Raw genomic sequence first — 19,405 nt, forward strand, 5'->3', positions numbered from 1 at the left:
ATTAAAAATTGAGGCAAGTCGCCCGAACCGGTTTGGCTCAGTGGATAGATCATCAGCCTGCGGACTAAAGGGTCCCAGGTTCTATTCCGGTCAAGGGCATGTACCTTGGTGGCGGGCACATCCCCAATAGGGGTTGTGCAGGAGGCAGCTGATTGATGTTTCTCTTTCATTGATGTTTCTAACTCTCTATCCCTCTCCCTTCCTCTCTGTAAAAAATCAATAAAATATATATTTTTAAAAATTGAGGCAAGTCTCCATTAAGATATATGTATATATGTGTACACACACAAGCAAAAACGAAGCTTTCTGAATCTTACATTTAATATGTATACAGTCATTTTCTGACAGCTCTGAATAGAACCAAAGCTATTGTTAGGCAGAGAACTTTGACTACAATCAAGGTTATTGTGAGACATGAGAACATGCTGTGTTTATATCCACCCACTTGCTCTACCCAAGAAAAATACCGAACAGCAGTTCGCTCATATTAAAGGCTCTATCTACTTACTGCTAAACTGGCAGAATTCTATCAAGCTTCTAAAAGCAATTTGTATTGAGTTCTGACTTTGGAGCTAAAATTAACTAGGGAACCAGGAAGGCCAGGATTTTCCCTTGAACAGAGAAGCAATCCCAGAGTTATATTAGTGACTAAATTGGATGTGCTAGTTAAGGTATTTTTTGTTTGTTTTTTAAATTGTGTACATAAAAGAATAAGAATCAAATGGGAAAAGTGAGTGGTTACATAATAAAAGTGAGTATCACATTTTGGTCTGCTTTCATTATACGCCAACAGTGACGCTTCCACTTGGCTCTTGAAGAAATTAGAATGTTTAGTGAACTAATACTTTTGTAAAATAATAAATAAGACCCAAACCTCCCTGGCATATCTGCTCACAGGTGAAAAAGCCTGGGCTTGTGGGGTAAGGGTAATTAATTCCAGGAACTAACACCAAGGTGACTACTGATTTATAGACACCTGTGAAATCCGTACCAGGGGACCTAAGAGTGAAAAGGGTGCAGAGGCGGCCGAGCCTAGGTCCTCCCCACCACATAACTCTTCTCTGCACGTCGCTGTGGTGCCACCAACACTGCAAACTCCCACGACAGAGCCACGCTGGAAGTTTCTCTTATATTCCCAACGCAGTTCAGAATGATGCGCGTGCTCTGAGTCTCCATGTGTGCCTCTTGATTTTGTAAGCATGTCTTAATGGCACACAAAACCCTCAAATACGGATGAGAACCTGGGAAAAGAAAACGAGCAAACCCAGCAGCAACAAGCCGAGAGGGCACTGCCGTGTCCCGGACTAGCCGTCTTTCGAAGCTAATTACTTTCTCAGTAAAATTAATTTTTCTTTCACTTCAGGCTCACTAAAAAGTTAGTAAAGGAAGGATATCCAGCAGGACCATCTATCTCTCCATCTACCCTCTGCTTAATCACTAGCCGCTGCGGACCGCGAGTCTGGGATGCAGAGAATCGTTGAATCTAATTGGATCTGGCACCTACCATCTCCTAATAACCTTCTGCCTTGTCTGCCATTACAGGTAAGATCTTTTAGGGTGAATGAATAGATCAGACTTTACAGAAACTGTCTTTTCAAGTTTCTATTTGTTAAAAAAAAGATAAAGAACCAATAGTTAAGTCCTTTACAAAAATATTGGGTTCTTGGTATTTATTGTTTTGGAATTAAACAGAAATTCTACTGCTAGGATAAGACCGATGCTCTGAAAATAGCTTGGTGCATAGCCTCTGAATAACTGATTACATGGAGTCATTTCTGGAAGCTTTAAATATATATTTTAACATCATGCTTTTTCCTTTAAATAACATCTCAACAGCTTCCTAAAACTGAGAACCATAAAGAAGACTAGAACGAGCTTTGCATCTTCCTGTGACATTTACATCTGTGACAGGACACTTCACCAGCTTAGTTAACCACGGAGTTGCCAGCTCCCATAATGAAGTTTTGGATACTTGAAAGCAAGGCAATCAGCATTGTTTGCAAAGCAAATTTTCATTTAAATTACCTATACTCCACAAAACCCTGATAATCCTTTTGCTCTTAATGAGCACGGCTAATTCCAGATGAGAAGTCACTAAGTCCTTGACAGCAGAGGGTGCTGGAGGAACAGGGTAGGAGGAAGGGGCTCTGCTGTGGGGCTGCCGCACACTGGGCTTCCTGGTGGGTCTGATGGTGCTGCCTCAACTCAGGGGTCCCAGAACACGCGGCTCCTCAGGGCCCCTGCAGCTGTGGCCTGCCCTGGGGATAGCCTCTTGGTTCTAGGTGCCCTGTCTGCACTGGCACCTGACTCCCTCTCTAAGCACACACACAGCCAGTGCTGGTCTGCCACTGCCCGAGCCCGAGGGTTGCTTCCTGTCACCAGTGACTAAACCAGCCCCGCCCAGGACCCCAGCGAATGTCTCTGCCATACAGTGGACTGCAACTACCACTTCTCCACGGAGCCTGGCCTCCCTTCCAAGGTTGTCCTTCCTTGGGAATTCTTCCTCCATTCCAGGGGAAAATACAGTTTTCGTCTATCTCACAGTCTTTTACCAGAGCTTAGTAAGTCTTTATATTTAACTTCCTGTTTGTGTGTTCCTCTCCCCGCTGGTCACAGACTAATAGAACACATTTCACACTTAGCAACTGGTAACTGCCAGCAGAAAAGACAGAAAGATTCCAAGTTACTAGTGATACAATAAAAAAATAAACTTTTCAGCACATGGCCATGTAGTTAATTATCAAATAGACCATTGAACACATACTAATAGACCATGTATATCATTTGTCTGTGACATTTATGTTTGTGATAAGACACTTTACCAGCTTAGTTAGGGCCTGCTTTGATATAACAAATCTGTTGTTGAAGTAAAAAGAGAACATATAAGTAATTCCTCTTTCTTAATACAAAGCTGACCCAGACCAAATAGTATAAAAAGCACAAAAAAAAAAAAAAAAAAGCAGCTTCTGAGATACTGAATAGTAAACATTTAGGCTCACAAAGAGCACTACTCTTTCATCAACATCATGCAAATGTAAATATCAACACCTGGTATCAACAAACAGCATTGTCTGAATACCAGCCCAGGTAAGACAGGGCTTATTGTTCACCAGGTAAAAGATACAAGCCGGGGTACAAGAAAAATGACTTAATAGCACAGAATTCTTGGGCTTTGGTTGGACAGCTTATCTGGTGACTTCTGTGTCTACCACAAGCCACACAAAGGATGCTGTTCTGATCAGCAAAAAATCAGAATGTAAACACAATATGTATATTGAAAATACTACCCAATAAAAGGCCATCTTCAACAAGAATGACTAATAAACAGGTTCGGTAATGATGAAAACAAATCTCCAACACTTCAAATCTATTCTCTACTAAAATGGCCCATTTTCAGGAAATGCTCTCTTTCGGTAGAAACTACTGCCACCCAAATTCCCCTATCATTTTGCCTGCTTATCTGTGTGATTCCAGATAATCTGTGTAATTTCTGCCCATTCTCACTGTGGATGTAACTGTTTAGTTTTGGGGTTCCTGTAAAGCTGTCCCTAGAAAACTGGGTCACCCCGGAATGGTCTCACTTCGAGGCCCCCTGGTCCCTAAATGAGTCTATGGCAAGGAAGTGGTTTCCTGCTGTTGCTCAGAAACTGTCCACAACCCAGAAAGCTGTGGTCATTTTACCTGCGGAAATAACTGCTAACATTCTGCTTGCCCGGTCACCTTGTGACTAGGACGGAAAATCTGTCAGCACCCAGTTTCTCATATATGACAGGGATACAGTAAAATAATAAGTATCTTTTAGGCATGGAAAACAGTACAGTAAGGGGAGCTGCAGTCAGTGATTCCTTCTGGTTGCCAGTCTGGGGAGGAAAAATATCGCTATTGTCAACACTTTTGCTACCCGCTGTACTAGTTGGTTAGGATGTGGCTAGCAGCAGATTGCTTAAGAGTGGTTTACCACTAAAGACAGGAAGAGAGAAAGAAAAGGCTTAAATCTGGTCTAGGATAACACAATCAGTGCCAAATTGCTGTGTGTTGTCCGCCGCCCACCCCCCCCAACCATCGATTTCAAAGTCATCTTTGAGCCTACCCATGGGCTGTCTGAGAACCCAGAATCTGTATTTCAACCTAGTGATGTTATTAGTACATGACATGAAGTGGATTGACAGGGAGAAAAATAAGACACAAATATTATCCCAACTTAACAGATGGGATAATAACATCACTAAACTAAATCAAATTAATGTGGAAAATGTCTGTCTATAATTTATCTCAGACAAGTTGTTCCACCCATCCCCAAAGGCAAAATCCTACATAGGTGTGGTAGCTCATTAGAATGACAAATAATGAGCCCCAAAGCAACATGCAAAGCAGCTACAGGAACAGATGGCTGGCTTCTCTGGGCTTGCAAGGGCTGTAGCACAATCACTCTCTTATTTCGGGGAAGGGTCTCAACAAAACAATCCCCCCAAATATTCTTCCACTTAACCCAGTAGTTACCATCAATTATTTTAATGACAAAGCAAACACAGGTTTTCCCCAAAAACTGTTTTGCTAAGAAGAGTCACAAAAAGAAAATGGTTAAACACCCTGGCAGGGAAAGGAAGGCATTTTCCCTTAATACTAACATTCTGTTTCCATCTGTGGCGGTGAGATCAGAAAGAAACTTTTAAAAAGCAGATTATCCATATATTCTTATGAGCTCAAATGGGTTTTACAGGCACAGAGAATTAGCATCTTAGAAAATCTAGGACAAAGTCCCATTAATATTCATCACTGTTCTGCAGATTATAGATGGTATCTGTGTGGTTCATTAAATTCCCTCTTAAACGAAAGGAAAAACACAAAAATGCCACCATGACTTAGTTCACAGATGTGGGTCAATTCAACAGGGGACATCGACTTCATAAGACAATAAAGGAATACGAGGCTGGATGCATAGAGAGATGTCCCATATTACATACAATACACAAACATTACTCTTTATTCCAGGGAAACAAGAACCCTCCCCCACTACAAAAATGCTTTAATCTAGAGGGATGAAAAAGCAAAATGAGAAAAGCACTTAACTTGGCAAACAGTACTAGAAAATTATATTCTGAAAGATGTTCACGTTTCCTTTGGTAATTACAAATGAAGGAAGGATATTTTGCTCAAATCCTACAAACCTTTTGAAGGTATTAATTACTCTGTTGTAACGTTAGGTAAAGAGGCTGGTCCAGACCAGTACTGTTTAGTAGTACTATAATGCAAGCCATAGATGTAATTAAAACATTTTCCTAGTGGCCACACTAAAAGTTTAATATATAACTTAACCCAATATATCCCTAAAACTATCATTAAAAATGTAATCAATATAAAAATTTTTAGTGAGCTATTTTCCATTCTTTTTTTCATACGAACTCTTCAAAATCTGGAATATATTTTTACACTCACAGCACATCCCAGATTCAACTAGGCAATTTCAAGGGCTTAATAGTTCTACGTGGCTTGTTGGGACCATGCTGTGTAGCACTGTGCTGTACTATAGCTTTCATTTCCATAACATTAATCGTAAATATTTGCACTCGAGTTTTTTTCAGTGGGAAGTTTGGTTACAGTGAATCTCATTATAGGACCAAAAATGATGTGTATTTCGAGTGTGGAGTGCTGTTTTATAAAAAGGTCTACATCTTTGTGGAATTCATTATAAGCAGTGCCAGATTTTTAGTTGATATACTTTCAAATGCCAGGGTCTTTGGTCTATTAAAAATGCTGCCCTCTGTTTAGCAAGGAGCCTCAGAAGATAAGACTGCGTTGTATTTTCTTGTTCTTTTACTAACCAATCCATTTATATGCTGGAAAACCTGCTGCTGCCACAACTCACTGGCTTATATTCACAGGATGCTGGTCCTTCTCATTCTGCTTAACGATTATTTAACGATGAGTATAGGTCCAGGACAATTTCCTATGGCTTAAATAAGTGGTTTTTAAAATGTCCTTTTACCTATAATATCATTTTGGCCTACTGATGTAAGCCTGTTAAGTGATGACATACTAAGAAAATATGCATATGTAAACAGGCAGTCTATATCAAGATTTCCTTCTGGTGAAATTCTGTAGCAGAAAACCAAATTATGACATTCATTTCCTTCTGAATAACTGGAATTGATGAGCCTTAAAATAGCTTCAAAGAAGAAAAACTTCTGGAGTGTAGAGAGGTCTCCAAAGTACATCTCCTGGCTGATAATGCTGACAAGCTGGAAATTAGCACACATTAAACACACAATATATGCATTTAACTTTATTTTCCCCAAATAGAATAAAGTTTCATATGCTTTTCATACTTCTGGAAATGGCTTCAGAAAATTTTTCTACTCTGAATACAGGTTCTCTTTAATAGTTAAATAAGTATTAACTGATAAGAGATTTAAGTGTAAAGCGTTTTTAAAAATTAATACTTAACTACCTAAGATAATAGGAAAAAGTTGAAAGACTTGGAAGAGGGATTTCCAGGATGAAATAAGAATTCCCATAATAAAAATGTCCAACTTACTAGTAATCAAATATATGCAAAATAAAATCACAATGAGATATCATGTTGTCCTCAGCTTGGCAAAAATTTGAGTCTGATGATCTCAAAAGTTGTTGAGGATCTAGATAACTGGAAATTCTAGTATATTCCAGTGGGAATGTAAGTTCATACCACTGCTTTGAAAAACAATTTGGCCTTATCTATTAAAGTTAATGATGTGCTGTATTATATGACACAGCAATCCACTCTTGTGTATGTACACCAGAAATCACATAAAAATGTTCATAACAACATTTCCTTTTTCTGTTTAAAAGAAAGATGCAGTTCAAATCCAGCAACAGAAGAGAAAAACTGGGATACAGTCATACAATGAAATGAAATATAACAGTGAAAAGCAGCAAACTAGGGTACTTGTTTCAAAATGATAATGCCCAAATGAGCAAAAAAGGAAGTGAGAAAAGAGGAATTTCATTTCTTTTATTATTACTTAAGGATACATACATGGAGGTAAAATGATAAAGGACAGAAAGACTATGATAACACAGAGTTCAGACGGGCTCCACCATCACATTGGGACGGGATAGGGGCAGAGAAGGGCTCACGGTGCTTGAAAGGAAAGGCAATAGCTGCTGGCAGGCATACAGGGGTTTCTTTGTTACTCTTTACATTTTAGTGAGTGCATACATATTTTCTATGTGTGTGCAGGCATATATGTTCCACTGCATGTATGAAATAATTTTAAATCGGAGTGGCTGTAACAAACATAGGCAAAGATTACACATCATGTTTCAGATGATGCCCATCGCCTGGAGTGCAACTCCCTCACCTCAACTCTGTCATTCACCACTGGGCTGTAGCTGCAGCTTTTGCTCCTGTTTCTCTCATCCTTGAGGGTGGAGACTGCCCTGCTCAGACAGTACCATAACATTCTGAGGCCTCCACGCCTGCTGATCGAAAGGATGACTAAACTAACCTGACCTGCATTTCTAGAAGAAATAGGAAAACTTTGAAAGTCAGGGTTACAAGCGGGTGGCTTATTTGGCTTCATGATTTAGCACATTCTGCAAACGTACAGGCTGTTCTCTTTTATCTCCTCTTCCCCCTCCCGCTGTCTTGGTGTTTAAGGTTTGAAATAGTTTGGTGATGAGGTCAGCTTTAGACACTGCCTTCAGAAATGCTTTCTTGTGCTTTCAGAGGTGGCTGCATCAAAGGGGGCCCCTCTATTAAAGGTGGCAGCCACACTGTACTTGTTTTCTACCTCCAATTAGAGGAACCAATCCACCAGCCAGGGGCTTCAGTGTACTCAGGAAACCAATCCTCTGTTAAACCAACCAAAGGACCAAGTGATTTAATGCCATCCTTGGTCCCAGTTGCTGTCTGAGATGATTCTGTGGTCAACTCCCATCTCTCTCTCTCTCTCTCTCTTGCACACACACACACACACACACACACACACACACACACACACACACACGACAGCATGTGCATCTCCTCAAATGGTCAAATGATATGTCTACATTTTTATAACTAATCTGCAGATATGGGGCTCATGGATGAGAGTGGAAATCCAGCATCCTAACTAAACAGGAAGGTTTCAACCAAACACTGAACTAACATTAGAAAAGGTGTATGAAAGGGAACAAACACTCCATTTTCAGAATATGTGTTTTCTGGAATTTATTCCTTTTTAATGTTGAATATAAAATCTGAGATTTCACCAATGCCTTTAGGGACAAATGCATACAAGTTGAAATCTAAAAAGAACAATTATGCAGATCAAAGTGGCCCTGACACTTAAGGAAAGCTGCTAAATGAAAAGCATTTCTAGGAAAAACAAATCCCTCTGTAGCAAAATCAAATTTTAGAAAACCAAAACAAACAAACAAACAAACAAACAAAAAAGAGACTTTGGTACCTTTCAATAACAGGAAAAAATAGATTTAGTTATATAAATCCATGTAATACAAAAACATCTACGTGGGAATGTTGAATAAATCTATAAAACAGAAACAAATCTAAAATATATTAAAGTCTGAGAAAAAAAATCTTCCTTTTCTGCTCTTTGATTTTTAAGAGAACACCAGAATTTGGAGAAAAAAAACCCACAAATTTTTCCCCAACAAAATTTCCTTGTGGTCTGCATATACCGCATATACCTAGCAGGATGGCACTGTGTATTTTATCTAATTTTAAAATGGCATACTTGGATTTCTGGCAGCACATTTCCTTTGTCCCAACAAGCCTCCTACAGGAAATAAAAATTCTGTCTTGAAATGCCCTTGATATTACCTCTATGCCTGCAGTCCCACCCACTTCTTTCCTAGGCTTTTAAGACTGTGATTATCTAAATCGAAAGGCAGCTAGTTAAAGAAGGGAACAGGAAAACCAGTCCATGTTTGAAATTCGGCTGGTGAAATAGTACAAGGAAGGACCCAACGTTCTCTGAAGACAGTGTGGTTCCCCGGGGCAACCCCTCAGTACTCTGCAGAGCCTGGGTACTGTGGCACTGCGTTAACGCCACCCAGTGCTTCTAGCTCACACAGAACAAGCACAGCCGAGGCTGGTCTCTCTTATTTCTTTGCTGACCAAAAAAAGAAGAAGAAGAAAAAAAAAGCAGGGTGAGAAGTAGATGATGTGTCACTGTGACAGTAACCTAGCACTACTATTCATCTAGTCTGCTTAGAAGAATTGCACTGGGCCTACAATAGCCATAATAATTCAAACATTTTAAGACAAATCTGAGTAGCTTTCCCGGCCTAGCAAGTATTGTATTGACCCTATAACCCCAGAATTTAACTTACAAAGTCTCAATCTTAACAAGTTGGTTTTTGGTGCCCACTGGCAAGAGTAGACAATATAAATTAGATCATTGCAACATTAAAAAAATTTTTAATTGCTGTAGCTTAAAAAGAAATTCTAAGTCTTATCAGAAGACTCGCATACTCAAACACAACATCTAGTTTAAAAAAAAAAAAAATCCTGGATAGTCTCTGGGATTTATCAAATGGATTTGACCTGGATCTTCTTTAATGCCAACTAAGCAGTAATACCCATGATTTCACAACAGCTTTCCTTGGAGAGAAAACTGTGGGTCGTGTTTGTGTTCCAGTCTAGCAGAAATCTGTGGCATGCTTTTCTTCTGATTGCAGTCCTGGGTTACAAACCTGTCTAGGATTTTAGCTTTTGCATTCAACGAGTCCACATTTAGCAAGTTGGAGGGTGAGAGAACATATGTGATAGGGCTTTAATTCTTCTGTTCTTTCAGTTTCTTATAAATACTCTGCTCAGAATCTAAATGGAAGGTCTAGCATCAGGATGCTGAGAATAGCGGAATATTTTAGGTAGCCTGCTGGTAATATGTCCTACTCAAGACTCTTCCCATGTTTGGCAACTAAAAACTCTAAAAAATGTAAGCGGGGACAAGGATGTAAGAAAGTAGGCTCTGCCCTAATAAAATAGACATGTTTAGTGTTTATCAGCATCTACTCCAGAGGGAGTAAAGACTTTGCATGCCAAGTACAATTCAGATTTATCCCCAACAGCCCCTTTCTCATATATGCTGCTCTGGAAACTCACTGAGCTCGTATATGGAATGAGAACATGTATTTACATTACTCTGAAAAATCTGAGACTGTGCATTGGCCAGAAATATGAACTAGCAAAGTTAGAGAACCAAGGGAAAGTAAGGCAGAAAAAAACTAAATTGTGCAGCAATATTAGCATCTCTTAATATGCCTTACCAAGGGTTCACAAAATATATCTAACCAGGATCTTCCTTTCTCAAAAAAATATAATCCCTTCACAAAATAGAATAAGCAGCTGTTAGGGTAGCTCCATTTAAAAATATATGTGCACTTATGTATAAGTTGCTAGAGCTGAAAATGCCTTCAGATATGAGTCAAGTACTTTTCCTATAAATTTACTATCTAATGAGTGCACCTCTTAAAATATACTTTTGAACAGTTTTATGCATTTAGGTGAACATTTCCTCTTGCAAGAGATAAAGAAGCATCTGTTTTCCAAAATAGCAATTATTTCCATCCATGTAATTTGATTCTGATCACACATAGTTGCAACAGTGGTTTTTGGAAACATCTGTGGGTGCTTAGAGGATTTATGGGGGTAAGAATTTACATTACCCAAAGGAGCCTAGAACATCCAACTTTTCGGTAGGTGTTATTACAAAGCACTGGAAGTGACATTTGTGATTTTGCAGCGAAAATCTTAATTCCTTTGTCAACCAACATTTCTTTTTTTTTTCTTTCTGATCAGAAGACTCTAATATCCTGGCAGACTAATTTAAGGATACAACCCAGGCAGCTTAAAGAGAAGAAGGTCTGAGCAATAGTGGCATCAACTACAACCTAGGACAGATCCAACCTTTTCTCTCTGATGGCGCCACTCACTTATCTTTCAGTCTTTAAGGAAGCACACCTGTAACAGGTTATAGTGCCTCTGGGTGAGTGAGGCAACTGCAGGCAATTCTGAAAATAAGAAAAAACCCACCACAGTTCTGATTTGGTTTAAAGCGATCATGCAATCCCATTATACCCATGTCTTCCAAGAACACCTTTTCCAAATGCAAGCAAAGTTACTGATGATGCATGTGGCTTTTGTCACAGTGATGCATTAGGTAAGCAGGTGTGCGCTGAGTACCAGGGGGCGCTCCAAAATGCATCTCCATCATCTTCCACTCGTCTTCTCTAAGGTTCTGCCTATTTATTAATAATAATTACAAACAGCCAGTTATTACACGGTGTTGACAACAAAATGCATCCAGACAGTAATATTTTAAATGCCAGGAACAGAGATGTTGGGAATCACAATAAATCACCCCCACATGATTGATAAGAACAAATCCTGAGTTTCAGGATAAGAGGCCAGATTTAAATCTCACACACCTGACCTGCCACATATAAAAGTGAAAAGAAAGCCATGTTTCAACAACTGCCCAGACCCCTCTCAGAGGTACTGTTCCAGTCACACCTGGGTGAGCAGGGTGTGTGTGGCTCACCCCCCTCGGGGGGCGTGGAGAGTGGCCCACGGTGAAGAACAGCACTGTATGGCCATGCCTCTTGGTAAATAGCTGCTGCCCAATCCCCCGGAGGGCTCCATGCTTCAACCACCAGACACCGGGCACGGAGGGCCTTCGCCCTGCTCCACCTCTGGTTGGTCAGTGCCCAGGGTCTCCCAGTGGTTATCACCCTGGAAGGGCAGCGATCTCTGAAAGCAGAAACTTCTTCAGTCCCTGCTGTGAGTCTATAGAATAACAAACTTGATGGGCCAAATCAGAGAAGAAAGTGCGTTTTCCCAGGGTTTCCGTGCCTTTCAACTTCTCCAGAAGAGTGGGAATCTGTTGTTTTGAATATTGACAACTCATTTAAATTCTTTTAGAAGTCTTAGGCGGACAAACACATCCTATAGGCCACCACTGTGGGACCTCCACCTTCCCCTGCCTCCCACCTTGCCTACTTTTGAGAACTGCCGGAGTCCACCCTGCACCTGTGCCTTTTGAGCCATAAATGTTCCTTTCCTACCATCTCTCTTCTGTCTCCTCACTGTGTAAGAGCAATTACAGATGCTAATGGTGCCTTTCTATACTCCCTGGCAGGCTTTCTAGGCCTGCAGAGAGGGTAGGAAAAGAGATGAGAAAAGGGGGCTACCATCTTTTACTGCATTACACCTGTGAATGCTCTCAGGCCTTAGAGTATAGACTGTATAATGAATTACCACCAAGGTAAAATATAAGTAACTAGAAAGGAGGGAAATGCTGAACTGCTCTTAAAGATACTCCTATTTCTCTCCAATGAAGACGAATGGAGTATGAATTGTTAATAACCCTTCTGGCCCCAAATGGTTCATGTCACCCTTGCCAGTGTGGCTCAGTTCGTTGGAGCATCATCCCATACCACAAAAAGGATGTGGGTTCAATTCTCTGTCAGGGCACATATCCAGGTTGCAGGTTCAATCCTGGTCAGGGCTTGTACGGGAGGCAACGGATTGATGTTTCTCTCTTATATCAGTGTTTCCCTCTCTTCTCTCTCTCCCTCTCTCAAAATATCAAACTCTGCACCATGGGCTTCCACTCTGGTCCCATGTGCTCCTGCTCAGGCACCTGAAAATGGTGGGCTGAATGGGTGGGGATGCCCCGAGCCCTCACTCCTTTGGAACGGCCTGCTAATATCAAGTAAACGTCAATGGCATCAAGACTAACTTTAATACTATGACCACAAGTCATGTGAGAATGCTTCTTTTATCACAGGTTTCTTGAGCAATTTCTGAGAGAATAAATATTTTTAAGAGTAGAACAGTCAGCCTAAAGAGTGTCTAAGGAATCCAAATCTTCGGGGGAAATAAGAGCAAGGAAGCAAGCACACAGTATTTTTTTTAAAAATAAATATACCATTTTTAAAATGTATTTTATTGATTTTTTTACAGAGAGTAAGGGAGAGGGATAGAGAGCTAGAAACATTGATGAGAGAGAAACATCGATCAGCTGCCTCCTGCACACTCCCTACTGGGTATGTGCCCGCAATCAAGGTACATGCCCTTGACCGGAATCGAACCTGGGACCCTTGAGTCTGCAGGCCGGCGCTCTCTCCACTGAGCCAAACTGGTTAGGGCCAGTATTTTTTTAAAAAAAGGCTTTTGCATGACAAGTAATGTCCATTGGATTTATGCATCCATTAGATTATTTCTACCCTAGTTTTTTCCAGTTCTTTGAAGATACATCTGGATTGTTTAATATCCTTGGATCAAACAGGTTATAAAATACTAGTTTTTCTAACAAGTATTCCAATGTTCCACCTTTATAAAAATAGTCTTAAGAACCTTTTAATATTATATGTGTGGGTTTTGCCTCTGTTTAAAATATGTGCATGGAAACCACCCACAACCATCTGTGGACTTACTGATGCAAAAACAAAGGAAGATTTCCCATCAGCTATAAACTACAAGTGCTCGTGTATAATTTATATTATTGATAGTCGCTGCCTTCCTCCCACAGGTGTTCCAGAAATGGTGCAAATCCTACGCAGCCTCAAAAGACCTATTACTTACAGACATCAAAGTCGCCAATAATGCACTTCTATTTCAATCCAGTGTTAAAAATGACACTTTAGAACTCAGTCTCATTGAAATACAGTAAAAACCTCAATTGCTAGTTATATAAAGATTTCAAGGAAATACACCAAAAATGTTAATGTGTTTATCTCTAGATGTTGGGATAATAGTCAGTTTTTATTTTCTATCCATCACATTTTTGTACATTCCCAATTTTTCTAAATGAGCCTAAGCTACTTTCATAATCAGAATAATAAAACCAGTGTCACCTTGACAGTGTGGCTCAGTTCGTTGGAACATCATCCCATACCACAAAGAGGTTGTGGGTTCAATTCTCTGTCAGGGCACATATCCAGGTTGCAGGTTCAATCCCTGGTCAGGGCTTGTACGGGAGGCAACGGATTGATGTTTCTCTCTTATATCAGTGTTTCCCTCTCTTCTCTCTCTCCCTCTCTCTAAATATCAATAAAATAAAATTAAAAAAACATTGTCTTTAAAAGGGAAAATAACAATCAAAATATTACCTTATTTAATAAGGAAATGCTATTTTTTATTTTTAAAGTGAACCCATGTGCTCCACAAAGTTGTGATAATATACACCCTTACTCTCCTAAATATTTAAAAACTTGAGTCTTTTGTTCTCTAAAAGACATATGACACAATAAAGCATCTTTAAAAACATTTTGATTAGTTTAAGAATTGTAGGGTTTTTTCAAGCAAAAGCTAATTATTTAGGGTATATATGTATTCCTCTAACACTTTCAATTTCAATTGAGAACAATTAAGAACAATTGAAGAAAAATGAATTTTAAAATGCAAATATTTACCTACCTTTGATGCCAACCGTGATTTCAGGCCTAAGAATGAAAAGACTGTGTTGCTTTCCTTTGATTCAAAGAAACTGTCATAATCCTAGAAAAAAAAAGGGGTGGAGGGAAGAGAAAATAAACAAAAGCAAACAATTATCTTTGTATTTGGTGCTTTTGGCAATTTCTTTTTTTAGAGAGACTGCTTTCTTCCTTTTTTTTAAAAAAAATGTTTTTATTGATTTTAGAGAGAAAGGAAGGGAGAGATAGAAAAACATCAATTAGCTGCTGACTGGGGATTGAACCCACAACCTGGACATGTGCCCTGACTGGCATTGAACTGGTGACCTTTCAGTGCACAGGGAAATGCTCAATTGACCAACTAAGCCACACTGGCCAGGGCTTGACAAATTCTTTGTAATTAAAAAAAAATTTTTTTCCTTTATTGATTTTTAGAGAGAGAGGAATGGAAAGGGACAGAGGGATAAAAACATAGATGAGAGAAAAACATCATTAATCGGCTCCACAAAGATCTCCTGCACTCCCTCTGCTGGGGATCAAGTCTGCAACCCGGGCATGTGCCCTGACTGGGAATCCGGAATCTAATCAGTGACCTCTTGATTCCTGGATCGATGCTCAACTGCTGAGCCACACCGGCCCAGCCAGGCACACAAATTCTTCATGAAAATAAAAAATGTACCATTGCTCCATCCAGGTCAGGGAAGAGCTATATAAATCTACTAATTTGCCCTGCTTTAGCCTAAAAATTTCTTTGAATATGATGATAAATGTAACAAGTTTTTAATCCAAAGCCTGTGATAGGATTAAAACATAAAACAATGACAACAGAAATGAAGTCGGAACACACTCCCTTTCTTTTGTGGGCCAAACTGACATTTATTTGTGTGAAACCACTGTGACCTAAGACTTTATTCTAGCACCTCAATATGGAAGGCTGCCTCCCAATTCTGCTCTTGATAGGCTGTTATCTAGGGCTTTTAAAAAACATATCACTGGCTGAACAGAAACCTGTAAAGGTCTCCATGTGTCAATGTGAGTGCTTCTATTCTGCCTTTGAAGTTGTCCACATTCTTAAAGAATGTGTCTTCAGAGAGAATAAAAAGATCAAGTGAAAACTAGAGAGAACTAGATTCTCTATGACATTTACCTTTGCCTCAAAAGCAGAATCATTTTTCTCTTCCTACTTTCACAGAAGAAACCATTAAGGAATTCTGGTCAATAAATTCTTCAATTGTTTCTTTTCAAAAGTTGTAATACTACAGTTTCTAAGTTGATGTAAAGCAGTTTTAAAATTTGGTAGAAGTCCTTTTTGATAACTTTATCCTGAGAGTAAATATTGTAAGCAGACAAGGATCAGATTCATTTTTAGGCATTCCCTTTGTGGGAGGCGCCTTACAATCAGTCCATCATTTAATCTCTACCACGGCCCACCAGGTAGGAGACTGGCTCAGAGAAGGGAAAAAAAAAAATGTTGCCCAAGTTTGACAGCTAATACATGAGAGAGCTGAGATTTGGGCCCAGTTCCATTGATGTTGTAACTGATGTTTTCTGTACTCTATGAAGCTTCTTACCCAAGAAGGAACCAAGTGTGGGGCACTCTGTATGAGTCACTGAACCCTAATGACCCACTGCTAAGCTGAACCTGTGGCATCACAGATACTTTTGAAACCTATCTAGGAATCTAAACGAGAGTCGATGACTTGTGGAGATCCGCTTCTTGCAAAGCATGCCTCAGTTGATAAAAAATCTGAATTATTTGACTCCATGTAGAGACTCTCTTGTACAAATGTTTCAGCAGGGTGAGGCTGGAGTTGAGTTTCAAAATGTTAAGTTTGAGAAAGTATACGAGATACCCAAGTGAAGATTATTAACGAAGCAGTGACTCTACAGCATTACAGATTTTGTAGAATTTTATGAAAAATTTTACAATTTTTATAAGAAAACTATGTCACAAACAATGCAGGTCTACATTTGATGTGGAATTTAGGCAAAATACCATGAACTGAAAATGTTACAAATATTCTTTATAACGAAGGTATTTCCAAACAGTTGAGTGACACTTCACTGGGTTCAAGAAATAATCCTGTTCGATATATATAGTGTGTCCCCAAAAATATATATGCACACTTTTACAGAAATGAATAACTTTTCTTTATCAATGCTTGTTTTCAAACTGATGATCTTCTGGTCCAGGCACTGCTGATAATTCGAAGCAATGGAATCACAAACATCAAGAATCATTTCATTCACAGTATTTGTGTGCCCTCAATCTGTCAACTGTTGCTGGTTTTGTACCATAAACTTTACCTATTATGTATCCCCATAAAAACATCTAGTGGATAAATTTTCTTTGTTCAAAGCTTAGCCTGGCTTCACCCATTATTTCAAATCAGTTAAACGTGCAAAGGAGTGAAAATTAAGTGAGTTACCAGCTATTGAAGTGAGTATACTTTTTTGGGTAGACACCCTTTGAATAATTATAAAGGCAGTGTTGGTGTTTGAACTGCATTTTCAAACTTCCAGTAGCATTTTAGGATGAGTCTCCTTTGTTCAAAGCCTAGTCTGGCTGAAAAGAAAGAAACATCAATTGAGCTATCAGTTGTCAAAGTGTGTATACATGTTTTGGGGACACCTTGTATATTCTCTAGCTGATCATTTGTTGCTTATATTTAATGTGGTAACAAGAGGGAGACAGCTAAACTACAGCCAGATTTATCTCATCCTTTTAAGATATCCACCATATGAAAACTGGTGTATTTGTTCCTCCCCCTACCATATTCGGCCACTATTCAGTCTAAATTCTTTCCCTAGAGAAAATCATTTAGTCATGACCCTAATTAAAGTCACATCTTTAGCTCTGATTTCTCCTCTCAATTCTGGTTCTATATAATCACTAATTCTTCACAGACTCTTAAACCTAAGGTATTTACATCACAATTCATGATCTTCCTTCCACACCACAAGATGGGCCTCTAAGAAAATGGCACCACCATCTAATGGGCTCTACCACATCAGAAGTCAAGGTACCACAGGACTCCTCCCTTCCCTCAGCTAACAATCTTACATATTCCTTCAACCTCTCCATTTGGACATCCATCTCATCGCCCTAATCTAAGCTAGATTTCTGCAGTAGCACCTCAATTTATCAACCCTTCTCCAATATAACCTATTTCTACCCCATCATTCTCAGGTGAAGATAGACTGATCTTTTAAAAATGAGACCTCTTCTTAAATTCTTTCCTTCAAAGCTTCTCATTGCTCTTACAATACAGATTAAAATTCTTAACATGGCTTAAAAAGCACTATGTGGCCCGGCTCTGACTTAGTCAAGACTGAGGAGAAGAGAGGTCTTGTATATTTCCACGTACCAACAACTATCTAGTTCACAGATTTTGTATGGTATATATGCTCAGTGAACTGTATATGTGGTGTCCTGCGGTCTCCTGAGTTATGTGATCTTGATCAACTCATTTAACCTCCTCACACTATTACTTCCTTTCTGCATCAGATACTAGCAAAGTCCCTTGAAGCCTCATAATTCTATGAAATGATGGAGCATTCAGCGGAGTTGCTTTTAAATGGGCTGTTAGTTGTACCTAGGTGTAAAGTCACCCAAATATTCTGGTTACTAAAGGTATCTATTTGAAAATTTTACCTCTCTCTGATTTAACTGAACAGGAAAAGGAAGAGACAATAGTGGGAGAGAAAACATTAGGATTAGTGACTCAGTCATCAAAATGCTATCCCTGTTTTGAATTTTGAAAGGCCTTTTTACCTTTCTACTTGATTAATAATCTCTGATGGTCAGTATGAAATGCAGGAATGAAAAAACTAATAAGTAAGAAATGAAAAATGAGAGAGAATGCCTGACTCAATCTCTACAAATATAGCGTGAATTTTACTTTAAAAGACTGAAATGCTAACATGAAAATATCTTGCAAGCAACAGATCAAAAGGCAATTTACCATGAAAATGTGTATAATTCAGGTTTCATTGTTTATGTTAAAAATCTTAACTTAAAAATAGTTACAGTTCTTCAAATCATAAAACTGGAAATAAGGCCAACTCTCACAAACACGCTTCATACATAAAAGACATGTAGAATCTATACATGTAGAGAAAATATGTAACTTTATAAAGAATCCATTTAACGTTCAATCAAAACTATTCTCTACAAAACTATAAATTTTAGTTACCAACAAAAGTATTTAGAAATTTCAGATATTTAGAAATCTCAGAAGGGCAACATTTATCATTTAGATATAAAAAAAATCCTCTTTAACTATATGTCATAAATATTGTAAGCATTATTTTTATTTTAAGAACCTTTAACTCACTACCACATAACTATAGCTAGGGGGCGGGTTTCTTACCCAAATACTGAATTGGATCCTCCCAAGAGTTTAGAAATTGTCACTTAAGGTAATTAACTCCTTCCAAGTGACAAATGTAAAATTTGGTAATTAACTTTAAAAGCAGAATAGTTTAATGAAATAATTTTTAAAAGTCAATGTTAGAAAAGTACCTAACACACCAGGTTACCAATAATACTTGTCAAATGGATGAATTAGCTGTCTGCTAATTAATGGCTGATGTGCCAAGTTTTAGATAATCTCATGCTAGTAACATAATTTGAATAAATACTATTTCTACTCTATTAATTACAGGTTTTAAAGAATGATGTACACAATTTACTTTCTGACACTCAAAAGCTTTTGAGTGGTCTGAGGAATCTCAAAGTGTAAAAGGTTAAATTACTTTCCTTGTCATGTTTAGGCAAAGAGTATGTGATTGATAATTTAAAATCTAGGATTTCTGAATAGTTAATACCTCCTTCCAGATATAACAAACAGCATGATGTGAAATAATTTCAGAGTTAAATAGCATTAGAAAATTTTAAATCACATCTTACTGATAATTAGTATAAGTTATTATGGCCTTAGGCATTCCCCAATAAAAGAGAAAGATCTGCTTCCTTATCAAATTCATTTCACTTATCAGG

General features: G+C 38.6%; 1 protein-coding gene across 1 annotated transcript in view; it reads right to left on the reverse strand.

The window, feature by feature from the left end:
* Positions 1–8,176: 8,176 nt before the first annotated feature.
* SH3BGRL2 (SH3 domain binding glutamate rich protein like 2) overlaps positions 8,177–19,405 on the reverse strand; it is a 54,514-nt gene continuing 43,285 nt past the window's right edge. The window contains exons 3-4 of the mRNA XM_079780372.1: positions 14,408–14,488; positions 8,177–11,229 (exon numbers count right to left, since the gene is read on the reverse strand). Coding sequence (XP_079636498.1) covers positions 11,218–11,229; positions 14,408–14,488 — 93 coding nt within the window. The 3' untranslated portion in view covers positions 8,177–11,217. The remainder of the gene's footprint in view (positions 11,230–14,407; positions 14,489–19,405) is intronic.

The sequence above is a fragment of the Cnephaeus nilssonii genome (genome assembly GCF_951640355.1).
Source record: "Cnephaeus nilssonii genome assembly, chromosome: 9".
NCBI lineage: Eukaryota > Metazoa > Chordata > Mammalia > Chiroptera > Vespertilionidae > Cnephaeus > Cnephaeus nilssonii.